Raw genomic sequence first — 15,128 nt, forward strand, 5'->3', positions numbered from 1 at the left:
GAGGCAGGGTGCCACAACAGGGTTTAAGGATGCCTTTGAATTCTTGGCAGTTCTCCTGTCTCCCCTCCCAAATGCGGGGCTTACAGCAGGAGCCACGATGCCCAGCTCCACCATCCGTTTTCAGTGGTCCACCCTTGCTCACTGCATGAGATCCACCCTGACTTCTTTTGCCCTTTCCTCATCTCTTAGGCTCCCCTGTATTTGTCTCAGACTCTCAGCTATATACTTTTGGTGATATTTGGCTAACTAGGAGCAAAGCTAGCATTATCTTTTCTAGACATTGCTTGACTGTTCTTACATACTGACCCCTCTTCCTGAATCTGCCTGCTGTTTTCTCTTCCACATTACAGGAAGCAGGAGGCAGTTAGACTGTGAAGGGCGGCAGGGTCGGGAGTGAGACTAAAGCCAGGAGCACAGGCTGGGGGAGGAGAGCACCCTAGATCTTGATGGATGGAGGCAGGCAGGGAGTTGTTGGCATCATGTCTGGAAGGCTAGGCAAGCTTCCTTGGGCTATAGAGTCCCAGTGTCTTTTCTCTTCTCAGAGAGAAGCTAGTGAAGACGCTGGTAGAATTGCTCACCAACCAGGTGGGCAAGAAGATGGTGGTGGTGCTGGCCCTGCGTCTCCTGTACCTGCTCACGACCAAGCATAAGTGGGGTCCACTCTTTGCCAGGGAGGGTGGCATCTACGCTGTGCTGATTTGCATGCAGGAATATAAGACATCCGTTTTGGTGCAGCAAGCGGGACTGGCGGTGAGTGTACCAGGTGGGTGGGGCATAGTGATGAGCTACACAGGTAAGTAGGATGACCTCTGACCTTGAAGAGCTCCTGTATGGATTCAGACCAAGTTGTGGATATTGAAGTAGAAAGACACAGCTTTAAGAATGTGATCTGGCCGGGCGGTGGTGGCGCACGCCTTTAATCCAGCACTCGGAGGCAGAGGCAGGCAGATCGCTGTGAGTTCGAAGCCAGCCTGGTCTACAAAGTGAGTCTAGGACAGCCAAGGCTACACAGAGAGACCCTGTCTTGAAAAACAAAACAAAACAAAACAAAACAAAACAAAACAAAAAGAATGTGATCTGGGGTGGGTGGGTGTGGGTGTGTACCTTTAGTCCCAGCACTCTGGTGGCAGAGCACGTGGGTCTTTGTGAGTTTGAGGCCAGCCTGGTCTACAAAGAGAGCCCAGGACAGCCAAGGCCCTGTCTCAAAAAAAAAAAAAAAGTGATGTGTGTGGTGTTGGAGCTTGAGTGCACGGCTGGAGAAAGATAGAATGGTACTCAGGAGCTCGTGAGCATTCAGTGGGTAAAGGTGCTTGCTTCCAAGCCTGGAATCCACATGGTAAAAGGAGAGGTTTGACCCTTGAAAGTTGTCTTTTTTACCTCCACACCCCTCTCCACAAACACATAAGTTAGAAAGAAAGGGAGTTACTATCTTAGTTAGAGTTCTGTTGATGTGAAGGGACACCATGAACACAAAAGCTCTCAATATTTTCCTTTGATAACATTGAATTGGGCCTGGCTTACCGTTTCAAAGATTTAGTACATTATCATCATGGCGGGAAGCGTGGCTGTGCACAAGCAGGCTGTGGTGCTGGAGCGCAGGCGCAGGAGACTAGTGTGGGACAGTGGGCGGAGCTTAAACATAAGACCTCAAAGCCCGCCACAACAGTGACACACTTCCTCTAACAGGGCCACACCCACTCCGACAGGGCCACACCTCCTAATAATGCCACTCACGTTCATGAGTCTGTGGGGGGCTGTTCAGATTCAAACCACCACGGATACTGGGTTAAAATGAAATGGCAGGGTGCATGAGACGGCTGTTACCTGGGCACATGTTACATGAAGAGTCAGCTTAAGGAGAAGGCAGGAGTTTAGTTTTTAGGTCTGTTGAGCATCCCTCACTTGAAATCACAGGTAGGTATAGGCCAAAGACTAACACCCTACATGTGACAGACTTGTTTTGTTTTTTTACACTGAGAGATCCCCACGCTCAGCAATAATCCCTCACTGGATCTGAGTACAGCAAAGTCAACACTGCCATAGCTCTGCCACCTTGGTGAGACAGCAGGAAGGAGAGCATGCCAAAGACTGGCCTCCTAAGCACTCAGGACAGAGTGCTTCCTGCCAGTGTGGGGTGGGCATTTGACGTATATAGCCCTGTGTCCCTGAAGGGGACAAGTAAGCCTCATTCAGAGTGGACAAACCCAGGAGGGCCAGGGCATGGTCCTTTATGGGGTCACTTGGGCTCTGCTCGTTTCAGGAGTAGCTAGACGTTGTCTAGGCCACCAATATGCAAAAATATTTTCTGATGCTCTCAAATTGTGTGACCAGAAAATACAGCATCTATCCTAAAATTACAGTCTTGCTCAGAACAGACTTCACTATGTCTTGTTTCTAGCTTGAAGTCTATAGAATGCAGCTACTTAGGGTAGACTGGGGTAATCAAAGGAGAAAGCTGTGCTTGGAGGGCCTGGGTCTCCTGAACTGTCCCAAATGCTGCTTCTAGAACAGTCTGTTCCTTGGGCATTTCTTTCAGAGAGATAGCCCTTACAGTAGAGACACCCACCTCTAAGGTGTAATGTTTGTTGTTCCTTTTTTGCCTCTGTAATACCATCAAATAAGACTCCACATCACAGCCAGGCATAGTGGTGCATGCCTTTAAGTCCAGCACTCGGGAGGCAGAGGCAGGTGGATCTCTGTGAGCTCAAGGCCAGCCTGGTCTACAAAGGGAGTCCAGGACAGCCAAGGCTACACAGAGATACCCAGTCTTGAAAATACCTAAAAAAAAAAAAATCAAATTATAAGTACATTTCCTATAATTCTGACTGCTGTGCTACGGAGACAGTATAACAGAAGTGTTGCATAGACACTGGCCAAGGCTAGGGGATGTAGTTTGGAAGTATTGATGTCCACAGGAGGAGATGAGGTTGCCTAGGAAGGGAGGTGAGACAGGAGACAAAGGACTGTACTTGGGGACCAGGCAGAGAAATATGGAAAGTGGGAGGGGTGCCAGGATACTAGCGCACTAGGGCTCAGGAGAGGGGTCTGTGCAAAGGAAGCAGTGCTCAAGTAAGATGGGGATGACTTCAAGGAAGGCCTCAGAAGATAGCTGCAGGGTGTGAGAGGGCAGCAGCCTTCATGAAGATTCAGAAAGGGTGGCATGCTCACGCGGGGAGCCTTGGTGTTGGGAGCGTAGGGGCAGAGAGAGAAGCAGCCTGTGGGTCCTGTCCTCTTCTCAGTTATTGTCTGTGCGTACTCCTCTTTGCTTCCTTTCTTTTTTAAAAAAATTATTTATTTATTGTTTATTTATACAGTATTCTGTCTACATGTGTGCCAGAAGAGGGCACCAGATCTTACTGTAGATGGTTGTGAGCCACCATGTGGTTGCTGGGGATTGAACTCGGGACCTCTGGAAGAGCAGTCAGTGCTCTTAACCTCTGAGCCATCTCTCCAGCCCCTTTGCTTCCTTTCTTTTCCCTCTTCACTTTCCCTCCTGTCTTACCCCATCCCTCCTCTTCCCTCCCTTCCCCTCCTATCCGTCCCTCCCCCTCCCCTCATGTGCCTTCACCGTCTGCTCCATTTCCATTTTTCATACTGCCTGTTGGCCAACAGTCCAGTTGCTCCAGAGTTTGAGGTCTAAATGATGGCAGTGGCTTCCTACTGCCCTTTGGGGTAGCGCTGGGGACTGAATCTCGGGCCTCGCCCACGATGGACAAGTGCTCTGCTACAGTCCTTGTGTTGGCTCCGTCCACCCGTAACTCTGCTTTTGCATTCTTCTTTCAGGCGCTAAAGATGCTAGCCATTGTCAATTCCTCAGAGATCCCCATTTTTGTTACCAGCCGAGATCCCATCCAACCTTTGTTTGATACCCAGATGACCAGAGAGATCTTTGCCAGCATTGACTCTGCTACACGCCCAGGCTCCGAGAGCTTGCTCCTCAGCGTGTCTGCTGCCGTGATCCTGATGCTCAATACTGAGGGGTCAGCTGCTACCCACCAGCCTCTAGGCCCTTGCTGTACCCTAATCACCCCCCACTCAGGCTCATGTGCTCAGCAGAAATTGTACTTATCTTGTCCCTTTGAGTAAACACTAGTGGCCCTCTCGGAGTATCACTGGAAGAGAGACCAAGTGGCTGACGTAGGGGATTCCCAGGGAAGGCAGAAAAACTGATTTTCCTTCATGGGATTGGGAGGAGTGGCCCGAGGTCAGATGGCCGGGAGTTCTTCCTCAGAAGGACCACAGAAGCACCCCTCCCAACCCAGCTGCACCTGTTTCCCTGCCTCTGTCGCATTCACTGTCCCTTTCTTGGGTCACCACCTTCCTCCCAGGTGCTCCTCTGCAGTGAGAAACGGCCTGCTTCTACTCAACCTGCTTTTGTGCAACCATCACACTCTGGGAGACCAGATTATAACCCAGGAGTTGAGAGACACCTTGTTTAGGCACTCGGGGGTGGCACCAGGCACAGAGCCGATGCCCACCACACGCACCGTCCTCATGATGCTCCTCAATCGCTACTCAGAGCCTCGGGGAAGCCCTGAGCGAGCAGGTACCATGGGGGGGTTGTGCCACACTGTGAGCAGGAGGTCAAGGTTTACATTCTGGTCCCTACCGGAAGGACACACAGATCCTCAGGCAGCGAATGAAACCCTCAGTGCTCAAGCTAGAGTGTTTTTCAGGGAAGTGTAATGCGAATGAGGTTATGTAGCCCAGGCTGACCTTGAACTCAAGATCTTCTTGCTTCAGTGTGCATCACCATGCTGGCTTAGATCTTGAGCAGAACTTCTTGGTCAAGAGGACTGTTGATGCCATAAGGAAGCCTTTGTGTTTTAAAAAATAGGTGAAAACCCAGACATATGGATGCTGGAATAAGCAACACGTGACTGTGCATCTAAAGCCTCCAAATGAAGCGGGTTGGGGATGCCATCGTAACAGTGCTGTTTAGACAGCTAGCATCTGGTAGCAAGACACAGCTGAGCTTTGAAATGTGTTCTATTTAACTCAGCAATGTTCCTTATACTGAGGTTTTTTCAAGTATAGTCAGGTCTACATTGGGGACCAGAAAAAAGAAGTGTGGGAAGGAAGTTTGCGGGGTAGCTTTCTGGGGTGCCCCATTTCTTGGTTTGACTAACTTGTAAGGTGCCTCTCGAGTACATTTTCTTCTGGTGTGTCTGGCCTGCAGCTCTGGAGACCTCAAGCACCCAGAGCCAGGATGGATCTCCCGAGTCACTCATCCGATCCCTGGTGGGGGACCCGTCAGCAGAACTCTTCTTGGAGTTGGAGCGTGTGCTGTGCCATGAAGGCAGCCCTCAGGGTGCCATGAGGCCCCTCCTCAAGCGCCTCCAGCAGGAAAGCCAGCCTTTCCTCCTGTTGCTGCGGACTCTAGACGCCCCTGGGCCCAACAGAACTCTGCTGCTCATGGTACTTAGGTAAGGTAGGGTCGTCCAGGCACCGAGCATAGGGGCTGAGAGACTGCGGGAGCTTTATTTGCTTCCCTCCCCTCCTCCCCTCCTCCCCAGAGTCATGACCCGACTGCTGGACTCTCCTGAGGCGATGGTCCTCCCCTGGCATGAGGTCTTGGAGCCCTGCCTCAACTGCCTGAGTGGCCCCAGCAGTGACTCTGAGGTACCAGATCCCTGACAGGGCTTGGAGGAGGGAAGGCAGCAGTTGGGGCACCACCTGCTTGGTGAGACTCTGGGCTCAGCAGCTCCTTATAGGTCTGCAGGTCTGAGGGCACTGTGGTGTAGGGAGGAAGGAGAGGAAGGCCAATCCAGACAGGCTTTACTGTCTACCAGCCAGGGTTTGTACACTATGGGGTGATGTCAGACAAAGGCCAGCTCTTGGCATAGTTTGGTACTGGCAGGAAGAGAGAAGCCTGTGAACCGACCCAAGCTCTGTAGTCCTAGGACCTCAGTATGCTGTTCCATTCTCCCTGACCCTTCCCCTGGCCTTGCAGACGCCCTCAGTCTCGGCCACTCCTCCTTTAGCGGACCTAGCCCTTGGCCTTACATGCTCTGTCCTTTCTTTCTCGGAAACTCCTCCATGCGGCTGTGGGCTCAGACTATTCAGGAGCTGACCTGCTTCCTGCACCGCCTGGCTCTGATGCATAAAGACTACGCAGTAGTGCTTTGCTGCCTGGGAGCCAAAGAGGCCCTCTCCAAGGTCCTGGACAAGCATTCTGCTCAGCTCCTGCTGGCCTCCGAGCTTCGCCACCTGGTGACAGAGTGTGAGAAGTATGCCCAGCTCTACAGCAAGCTCACCTCAAGCATCCTGGCTGGCTGCATTCAGGTGAGGAGGGGCTGGTGGGTGTAGAGCCGAGAAAAAAAAAACCAGATGCAAGGAATGGGGCCTTCTGGTGTCCATCTTTGGGATCCTTGTGTGGCAGAGCCTTTCTCCCACGTGGTCCTGTCAGAATTCGGTGAGAAAGGGTTGAGTGCCCTTTGACCTCCTCCTCTCTGTGCACGTCTCCTCCTGTTCCCCTGCACGCTCTCCCTGCCCGTGTTCTGGTTGCTGCAGATGGTGCTGGGCCAGATTGAAGACCACAGACGGACCCACCAACCCATCAATATCCCCTTCTTTGATGTGTTCCTCAGGCATCTCTGCCAGGGTTAGTGCTCTCTTCTGCTCCCCCCTTCTACTCCCCAGGCCCTTTCCTTGTCTCTGACCATGTTGTCACCCACCCCGTCCCTCTTGTCCCCAGGCTCCAGTGTGGAAGTGAAGGAGGACAAGTGCTGGGAGAAGGTGGAGGTGTCCTCCAACCCGCACCGGGCCAGCAAGCTCACGGACCGCAACCCCAAGACCTACTGGGAGTCCAACGGCAGCACTGGGTCCCACTCTATCACCCTGCACATGCACCGTGGTGTGCTTATTAGGTGTGAACCCAATTGTTTGCGTGTGTGCACACACAGATATTCTACTGTGCACCAATACATGTCCCCAAAGCACCGTTCTACGATGCCGTTAGTAAACTCTGCCCTTTGGACATTTCAAGCTCGTTTTGTGCAGTGAAAGCGCTGGCTTGTCTTCGCTGTGCTGTGTAGACATCTTACTGTCTGAACTGCATCACTGGTACCCTAACACATACGCAAATCTCCGGCTTGTGCTCAGAGATTGAGGTTCACTTACCTACTCTTCCCATGGGTGTTTGCTCAATGTCAGGAATGCCAAGCACACTGCAAGGCTCTGAGAGTACAAGGACAATAAGAGACAGGGAATCAGCAGTCTAGTTGGGGAGCCAGGCCAGCAAGTCAATCAGGAGAATCAGGAAGCTGAGGCAGGAGGATCAAGAATTCAAGCCTGGGCTCCATACTGATACCCTGTCTTCAGAGGGAAATAAAACAGGAAGCAGAGAAATAAAACAGCATAAAGAGAAAGCATCATGGTCCAGGGCCAGTGACATGGCTGTTGCCCCACTACTTGGGAAGCTGAGGTAGGGGGCGCTCTTGAACCCAGCCAAAGCCATTCAGATCAACGTGAAGAGGAAGAGCCTGTTTTGAGGGCCCCAAGAAAGGATTCTGGAACCAATGATGGTCAGAGAAGGCGTTCTTCCAGAAGGTGTTGACTGAGCTGGAGTTGGAATGAAGTTAGCTAAAGAGAACTCAATGACATTTCAGGCGGAGACGCAGCATGCAGACCGCGCAAGGCGGGATGCTGTGTTTGGATGTTTTAGAATATTGGTTAGGTGGAATGCAGGGTGCATCATAGTGGCAGGGGTGAAGCAGGGAGAGCAGGCAGGTGCAGGTCGTTGGGTTTTGTGAGCCAGGAACTTTGAATTTTGTTCTGAAACTTGGGGACTCATCCAAGGATTTTAAGAAAGGGAGAAACCAGTTTTTTTTAGTTTTTTAGTTGGTACTTAGGTGATGATGAAGATTTAGGTTGGAGGCCAGAATAACAAAAGTTAGAAGCTGTATGTGGACTAGCTGAGAAGTGCTCAGTGTGCTCAGGTAAGACGACAGGCTGGGCCGGGCGTGGTGGCGCACGCCTTTAATCCCAGCACTCAGGAGGCAGAGGCAGGTGGATCACTGTGAGTTCGAGACCGGCCCGGTGTACAAAGTGAGTCCAGGACAGCCAAGGCTACTCAGAGAAACTCTGTATTTAAAAAAACCAAAAAACAAAAAAAGGAGATGGAGGAGGAGGAAGAAGAGGGGCTGAAAGGGCAGAATAGACCGAGATCCTAAGGTGTAGAGTCCACAGGATTTGCTACTGGTTGGTGAGGGAACCAGGGATGTGGCCCATTTCTAATATGGGGACAGAAATAGAAAGGGGTGGGCTTCTGTGGACAGATGATTGTTCCATGTTGTCGTGTTTGCCTTGAGAACCTGCTGGACATGACATGGGGATGTCTGTTACATGTGCATCATGGCATCCATTTGTTGTTGAATCTTGGGGTTAAATAAAACCACTTTGAAGACATATAAAGGGGGAAAGCTGAGGGTCTGGGGAAGGCAGGTGACAGGAGCCAGAGGAGGAAGTGGTGAGATGACGTGGCCCTAGTTTACACTGCCTTCTCTCTCTTCTCTCAGGCAGCTGACCCTGCTTGTGGCCAGCGAGGATTCAAGCTACATGCCAGCCAGGGTGGTGGTGTTCGGGGGTGACAGTGTCAGCTGCATCAACACTGAACTCAACACGGTGGGGACCCTTGCACCTCCCCTGTACTGTGTCCTCTCATCCTTCCGTTTTTTCACAAAGCCTGTGGGGAAGACCCCGTCTCTGGGGACTGACTCTCCCAGTTCCTCTGGGAAGGGCTTACCTCACTTGGAGTATGCCTGGGCTCAGTGTGCAAGTAAGAGCACAGGCCTCGTGGGTCTTGACTGCTGTCAGCAGCTCTTCCAGCTCTGCTTCTTTCTCTTCTACTTTATTTGTACGTCTGTGTATGTGTGAGTACCTGTACCCTTGGAGACCAAAAGAGGGCATCGGATCCTGAGAGCTAAAGTTACGGGCGGTCGTAAGCCACGCAACATGGGTGCTGCAAACCAAGCTCAAGTCCCCTGCAAGAGCCGCCCGTGTTCGTAATTGCTGAGGCCCCCCACCAGCCGCAGCTTCATCTCTTTAGTGGCTCTCTGCTTCCTCTCTCCTGCCCTGTCAGGTGAACGTGATGCCCTCCGCCAGCCGAGTGATCCTGCTGGAGAACCTGAGCCGCTTCTGGCCCATCATCCAGATCCGAATAAAGCGCTGCCAGCAGGTGGGGCCGGGAGGAAGTGCAGGGTCTCCAGAGCGGGCGGGTTCTCCCACAGCGTCAAGCCAGGACAGTGGCAAGGGTTCTTCCTTGGCCAGCTTGGAGACAGCCTGGAGACCTGTTGAACTCCAGGAAACTTGGGAATTCGGGGTGTGGAGCTTGCCCTTGAAGTATATAGCAGCTCTGGTGAGGTAGCTGAGGTGACAAGTCTGTGTACGTATGCTGCAGGGTGGCATCGACACTCGGGTTCGGGGTGTGGAGGTACTGGGCCCCAAGCCCACTTTCTGGCCACTGTTCCGGGAGCAACTATGTCGCCGTACTTGTCTCTTCTACACAATTCGGGCACAAGCATGGAGCCGGGACATAGCAGAGGATCGCTGGCGCCTCCTGCAGCTCTACCCTAGGTGAGTGTGGCACAGGAGGGAAAACAGTCAAGGATTGACATGTAGGAAGTAGAGGGAGGGCAGGAGAGGTGCTGGAGGAGTCTGAGCCGCGAAGCAGCCACACTGTGCTGGCCGGGAGCTGGGGAAAGGGCCCCAAGCATGCCTGGGAGTTGCTCAGCATTTGGGCACAGGCCTCGGGAGGTGGAGGAGTATGCCTTTAAGCTGGCCACATACTTTTTGTTTCCAGACTGAACAGAGTTCTGCGCCACGAACAGAATTTTGCTGACCGCTTCCTCCCTGATGACGAGGCCGCCCAAGCGCTGGGCAAGACCTGCTGGGAGGCGCTGGTCAGCCCCCTGGTGCAGAACATCACCTCTGCGGGTAACCGCCCACACCCAGCTCCTCACGATTCTCAGGGATCCCTGTGTTAATGATAGTCTCGGTTCTTTTGGTTCCTATATTTGTCCCCCAAGGCCTGTCTCCTCACCTTCCTTCCTCCTCCCCACCCCAAGGACTGCTCCCTGAAACTCCCCTCTGCACCATCCCCGCCCCCTTCCCGTGTCCCCAGGCTCCAGCTGAAGCACAGACCCCATCCCTGGCTGGTCTTCTTTCAGATGCAGGGGGTGTGAGTTCCCTGGGATGGCTGCTGGACCAGTACTTAGAGCAGAGGGAGAGCACACGGAGCTCCCAAAGCCCAGTGGCATCCTTTGCTTCCCAAGTTCGCCGCCTGTGCCACCTGTTGGTGCACGTGGAGCCCCGTCCTGGGCCTTCTCCTGAGCCCGTGCAGCCACAGCCCCGTGAGTTCAGTGTGGCTGCTGGGCTGAGCATCTGCACTGCGGGGCGGTCTGGCTTCTCCTCCTTCTGCTTCTCTGGGCCTCTGGAACTTTGTGATCTTTTCAGGAGATAAACATCCAAGTCCCTGGGCCACTCAGAGGCTGCCGCGGAGCTCACTCTTTTGCCCTATGTTTCCACAGTCTGTAAGAACAGTAAGAGTCAGGGGGGAAGGCCAGCGCCGGCCTTAGGCCTTCCGAGCAGCAGCCTTAGGAGCATCACGCAGTGCTGGCTGAGTGTGGTGCAGGGACAGGTAGGCAGAGGCAAGCCCAGCAGGCAGGGTGCGACACACGTGGTCACTCCTTACTGTCACGTCTTACGCTGTCACTACAGGTCAGCAGATTCCTGGCTGCAGCCTGGAGGGCCTCAGACTTCGTGCCTCGTTACTGTAATCTCTATGAGCGCTTGCAAAGAGCAGGCTCAGAGCTGTTTGGGCCTCGGGCGGCCTTCACCCTGGCTCTGCGCAATGGCTTCTCTGGAGCTCTGCTGCAGCAGTCCTTCCTCACAGCGGCTCACGTGAGTCCAGCCAGGCACCAGGCAGGGGCCATCGCCCTGCCCTGGCTCCTCCTACTGCGCCTTCTTACCTCCCTCACCTCACCTTCCCGCTCTACCCCGTCTTCATGGCTGCCTGATGTCCGTTCTATTGTCCCCAGATAAGTGAGCAGTTCGCTAGGCACATTGACCAGCAAATCCAGGGTGGTTTGCTTGGTGGAGCCCCTGGAGTGGAAATGCTGGGGCGGCTTCAGCGGCACCTGGAGCCCGTCATGGTCCTTTCCGGCCTAGAGCTGGCCACCACTTTTGAGCACTTCTATCAGTAAGTCACATCCTGGAGAGGTCGGGGGACAGGAGGCCTAGTGGCCAGAGAAGGGGAGGTGAGGCAAGAGTAGTGGGGGTGTGAGCGAGGACGGGGTGGTGCCTGTGAGCTGGGTAACTCAGAGACTTGCCTTCTGGAGGAGAAGGCTGGGCCTGCGCCATGCTGGCACCCACACTAAGACCTGGCCCCGCTGTTCACTGCAGGCACTACATGGCTGACCGGCTCCTGAGCTTGGGCTCCAGCTGGCTGGAGGGGGCCGTGCTGGAGCAGATTGGCCTCTGCTTCCCCAACCGCCTCCCCCAGCAGATGCTGCACAGCCTGAGCATCTCGGAGGAGCTGCAGCGTCAGTTCCACCTCTTCCAGCTCCAGCAGCTTGACAGGCAACTCTTGGAGCAGGAGGACCAGGAGGATTGGAGGCTAGAGGACGTGGAGGTGAGGGCAAGCGGGGAGAGCAGCACCGAGCGCGCAGGCCCACTAGGAGAGCTCACCGGCCTGCTGGGAGAGCTCACAGGCCCACTAGGAGAGCTCACCGGCCTGCTGGGAGAGCTCATAGGCCCATCTCTCCGCTCTTTAGGAAGAAGCTAAGGGGAAGGAGGCTGAAAAAGAACTCTTTCTAGAAGACCCAGCTGCAGCAGTTTCTGTCCTGGTCCTATCACCTCGATGCTGGCCCGTCTCCCAACTCTGCTACCTGCACCACCCCAGAAAGTGCCTTCCCACAGAGTTCTGCGATGCCCTGGACCACTTCTCCAGCTTCTACAGGCACAGTGAGGAGCTAGGGACAGGAAGCCAGAGAGTGAGATGCGTTCTGGGTGGCAACAGAGAAAAAGGAGAGGCCACTGGGCAGGGGTGTATACGTAGGAACAGATTCTTTCTAGGTTTGGCAGTTTCTTGGGGGAGGGGGCAGAAGAGTGGGACTAGCCCCACAAATGCTTGCTCTCTTCTTCAACTTCCTGGAGACTGGTTCTCTTTACATTTTCCATCTTCAGGTTGTCTGCTCGCTTTATTTTCAGTTGTGGGAACTTCTTTTCAAATAAAAATAATTAAGGCTATTTATCCCCCATCATTTAAATTACACCCTATGCTTTTTTGCTTTAATATTTTTATTGGTAGGTAAGTAGTATTCAGTTGGAGGCTTAATGAGTTTATATACCTCTATGCAGCCGTGTACCCATGCCCAGATCCAGAACATCCAGCACCCAGAAGTCTTCATGTAGTCTTTCTAGGCAATATCTTCCTTTTATCTTTCCTTCTGTCACCAGAAACTTTTGCCTACACTTGCTCATTATAGATGGGACCGTGGCCTGTGTATGGTACTGTGTCTGCTTTCTTCACAGACTTGGTGTCTGTGAGAATTGTCACTTGTGTGGTTGGGTTTCTGTTGTTTGTTTGTTTGGTCTTTACTTGTTTATTTATTTAGCCCTTGGGAGGTGGAGGCCCTAGGGTGAGCAATTCAAAGATAGCTTTAGCTACAGTGAGAATTTGAGCTAGCCTGGGCTAGAGACTCTGAAAAATAATCCATCTATCTCAAATAACATTTTCTTTTTGTTTAGTAACTTTAAATTTCTGCCTTCACTAAAGAATATGGTTTCTGGCTGGGTGTGGTGGCGCACACCTTTAATCCCAGCACTCGGGAGGCAGAGGCAGGTGGATTGCTGTGAGTTCGAGGCCAGCCTGGTCTACAAAGTGAGTCCAGGGCAGCCAAGGCTACACAGAGAAACCTTGTCTCGAAAAACAAAACAAGACAAAAATTCAACTACATGTGGCTAGCGATTGCCAGCATGGACTGTGTAAACTTAGAGAGTTTTATGGTAAATTAAATGTTGTTATTATTATGAACTGACTTTGTTTCTATTAAGTGTTTTTGTTTTGTTTTGTCTTAGAGTCTGTTTTCCTTTGACAGCAGTCATATCCAACATATTTTAGTGAATAGTTTCCTATCCCCTTACTTTTACTTTCACACTGAAAGACCTCCTTAATTGTTTGGGTTTCGTTGTGTTTGAGACAGGTCTTGTGCAGTCCAGACTGGCCTCAAACTCACTAGGTAGCAGAGAAGGACCTTGAACTTTTGTCCTTCTCACCGTTTGTGTGCTGGGATTACTAGTGGTACCACAGGGCCTGGCTTGCCTGGTGGTGTTGGGCTCAAGCCAGGGCTTCCCCAGGCCTGGGCATCCATCTGCCAAGTGCATGACACCTGCAGTCCTTAGGCTTCTTTTTTCTCTTCTGTCTTTTCATTATTCCTCCCCCCACACCCCCTTTCTCTTTCCTCTCTCTCTCTCTCTCTCTCTCTCTCTCTCTCTCTCTCTCTCTCTGTGTGTGTGTGTGTGTGTGTGTGTGTATGTGCAGGTGCATGTGGAGGGCAGAGGTCAACATCAGGTGTCTTCCTCAGTCACTCTCCATTTTCTTTTTTGAGACAGCATCTTTCACTGAGTCTGGAGTTCACCAGTTCATCTGCACTGGCTGGCCAGAAGGCCCCAGGGATCCCTCCTGCCACAGCCTCCCAAGTCCTGGGCTTACAGGCGGTCCCTTCAGCACCTGGCTTGTATGTGGGTGCTGGAGACCTAGACCACGTCATTGTGCTTGCAGGGCACACACTTTACATACTGAGCCTTCTCTCTGCTCCTAAGTTTCTTTCTGTCTTTCTTAGTTTTTTATTGTGGTAAAATATGTCTAATATTTGTCATTTTAACAGCTTTCTTTTTTTAAAGATTTATTTATTTATTATTATGTATACAGTGCTCTGCCTGCATGTCCACCTGCAGGCCAGAAGAGGGCATCAGATCACATAACAGATGGTTGTGCACCACCATGTGGTTGCTGGGAATTGAACTTAGAACCTCTGGAAGAGCAGTCAGTGCTCTTAAAGAGTTATTTATTGTGTATACCATGTTCTCCTTGTATGTACGTCTGCATGCCAGAAGAGGACACCAGATTTCATAGATGGTTGTGAACCACCATGTGGTTGCTGGGAATTCAACTCAGGATCTCTTGAAGAGCAGTCAGTGCTCTTAACCATCTCTCCAGCCCCTTTCTTTTTTGGACTTTTGAGACAAGGTCTCTCTGTGTAGCATTGGCTGTCCTGGACTCACTTTATAGACTAGGCTGGCTTCAAACTCACAGAGATCAGCCTGCCTCTGCCTCCTGAGTGCTGGGAGTAAAGGTGTGCGCTGCCATACCTGGTTCTCTTTTTCTTTTTAAACAAGACTTCTCTCAATAGCCTGGACTGGGCTTCAACTCCCAGACATTTTGCCTTTACTCTCAGGGACTGGGATTACAGGCATGTGCCACCATACTTATTTGCTCTTTATATGCACATGTGTGTATATATCTGTGTGAACACACATACACACACACACACACACACACACACAGACACACACACACACACACTTTTCCAGAACCATTGAGAGGAAGTTGTGTATTTGATTCTTTGTTCCTAATCCTTTAGTGCATATTTCCTACGCATGAAGCTACTCTAATACAGAGAAGTTCAGTTAATACCTTAACTTACCTTCCATATTACAGTTTTGTCAATGGACCATAAAGTCTTCTGTGACTTTGCTTTCTGTCTGGGAGAGGATTTAAGCAGGTTTAGGTAGCAGGTGTTTTCATTCTCCTTTATTTTTCTTTCTTTTTTTTTTTTTTTTTGTTTTTTTTTTTTTTTTTTTTTTTTGGTTTTTCAAGACAGGGTCTCTCTGTGTAGTCCTGACTGTCCTGGACTCGCTTTGTAGACCAGGCTGACCTCGAACTCACGGAGATCCACCTGCCTCTGCCTCCTGAGTGCTGGAATTAAAGGCATGTGCCACCTCACCCGGCTCTTATTCTCCTTTAATCTGGAATGCTTTGGCAGTCATCTTTGTCTGTGAACATTGACATTTTTTTTTTTGTTGAGAATCCAGTTTTTTAAAAATTTCAAGTAGTTGTTTGGGTT

General features: G+C 51.6%; 1 protein-coding gene across 7 annotated transcripts in view; it reads left to right on the plus strand.

Annotated features, from left to right (window-relative positions):
• The window catches only part of CUL9 (cullin 9), a 40,876-nt gene that overhangs the window by 12,515 nt on the left and 13,233 nt on the right, over positions 1-15,128 (plus strand). For all 7 annotated transcript variants that reach the window (XR_014774031.1, XM_084755033.1, XM_084755028.1 and 4 more), the window contains exons 9-26: positions 543-750; positions 3,784-3,980; positions 4,329-4,546; positions 5,180-5,426; positions 5,517-5,622; positions 6,058-6,285; positions 6,514-6,604; positions 6,698-6,869; positions 8,520-8,625; positions 9,083-9,178; positions 9,401-9,576; positions 9,803-9,936; positions 10,170-10,352; positions 10,530-10,639; positions 10,720-10,902; positions 11,040-11,200; positions 11,404-11,632; positions 11,775-11,964. Coding sequence is in view for 6 of the 7 variants with exons in the window: in XM_084755033.1 (XP_084611159.1) it covers positions 543-750; positions 3,784-3,980; positions 4,329-4,546; positions 5,180-5,426; positions 5,517-5,622; positions 6,058-6,285; positions 6,514-6,604; positions 6,698-6,869; positions 8,520-8,625; positions 9,083-9,178; positions 9,401-9,576; positions 9,803-9,936; positions 10,170-10,352; positions 10,530-10,639; positions 10,720-10,902; positions 11,040-11,200; positions 11,404-11,632; positions 11,775-11,964 (3,035 nt within the window). In the remaining variant the exon portion in view is untranslated. The remainder of the gene's footprint in view (positions 1-542; positions 751-3,783; positions 3,981-4,328; positions 4,547-5,179; positions 5,427-5,516; positions 5,623-6,057; positions 6,286-6,513; positions 6,605-6,697; positions 6,870-8,519; positions 8,626-9,082; positions 9,179-9,400; positions 9,577-9,802; positions 9,937-10,169; positions 10,353-10,529; positions 10,640-10,719; positions 10,903-11,039; positions 11,201-11,403; positions 11,633-11,774; positions 11,965-15,128) is intronic.

The sequence above is a fragment of the Acomys minous genome, assembly GCF_964271855.1.
Source record: "Acomys minous genome assembly, chromosome: 13".
NCBI lineage: Eukaryota > Metazoa > Chordata > Mammalia > Rodentia > Muridae > Acomys > Acomys minous.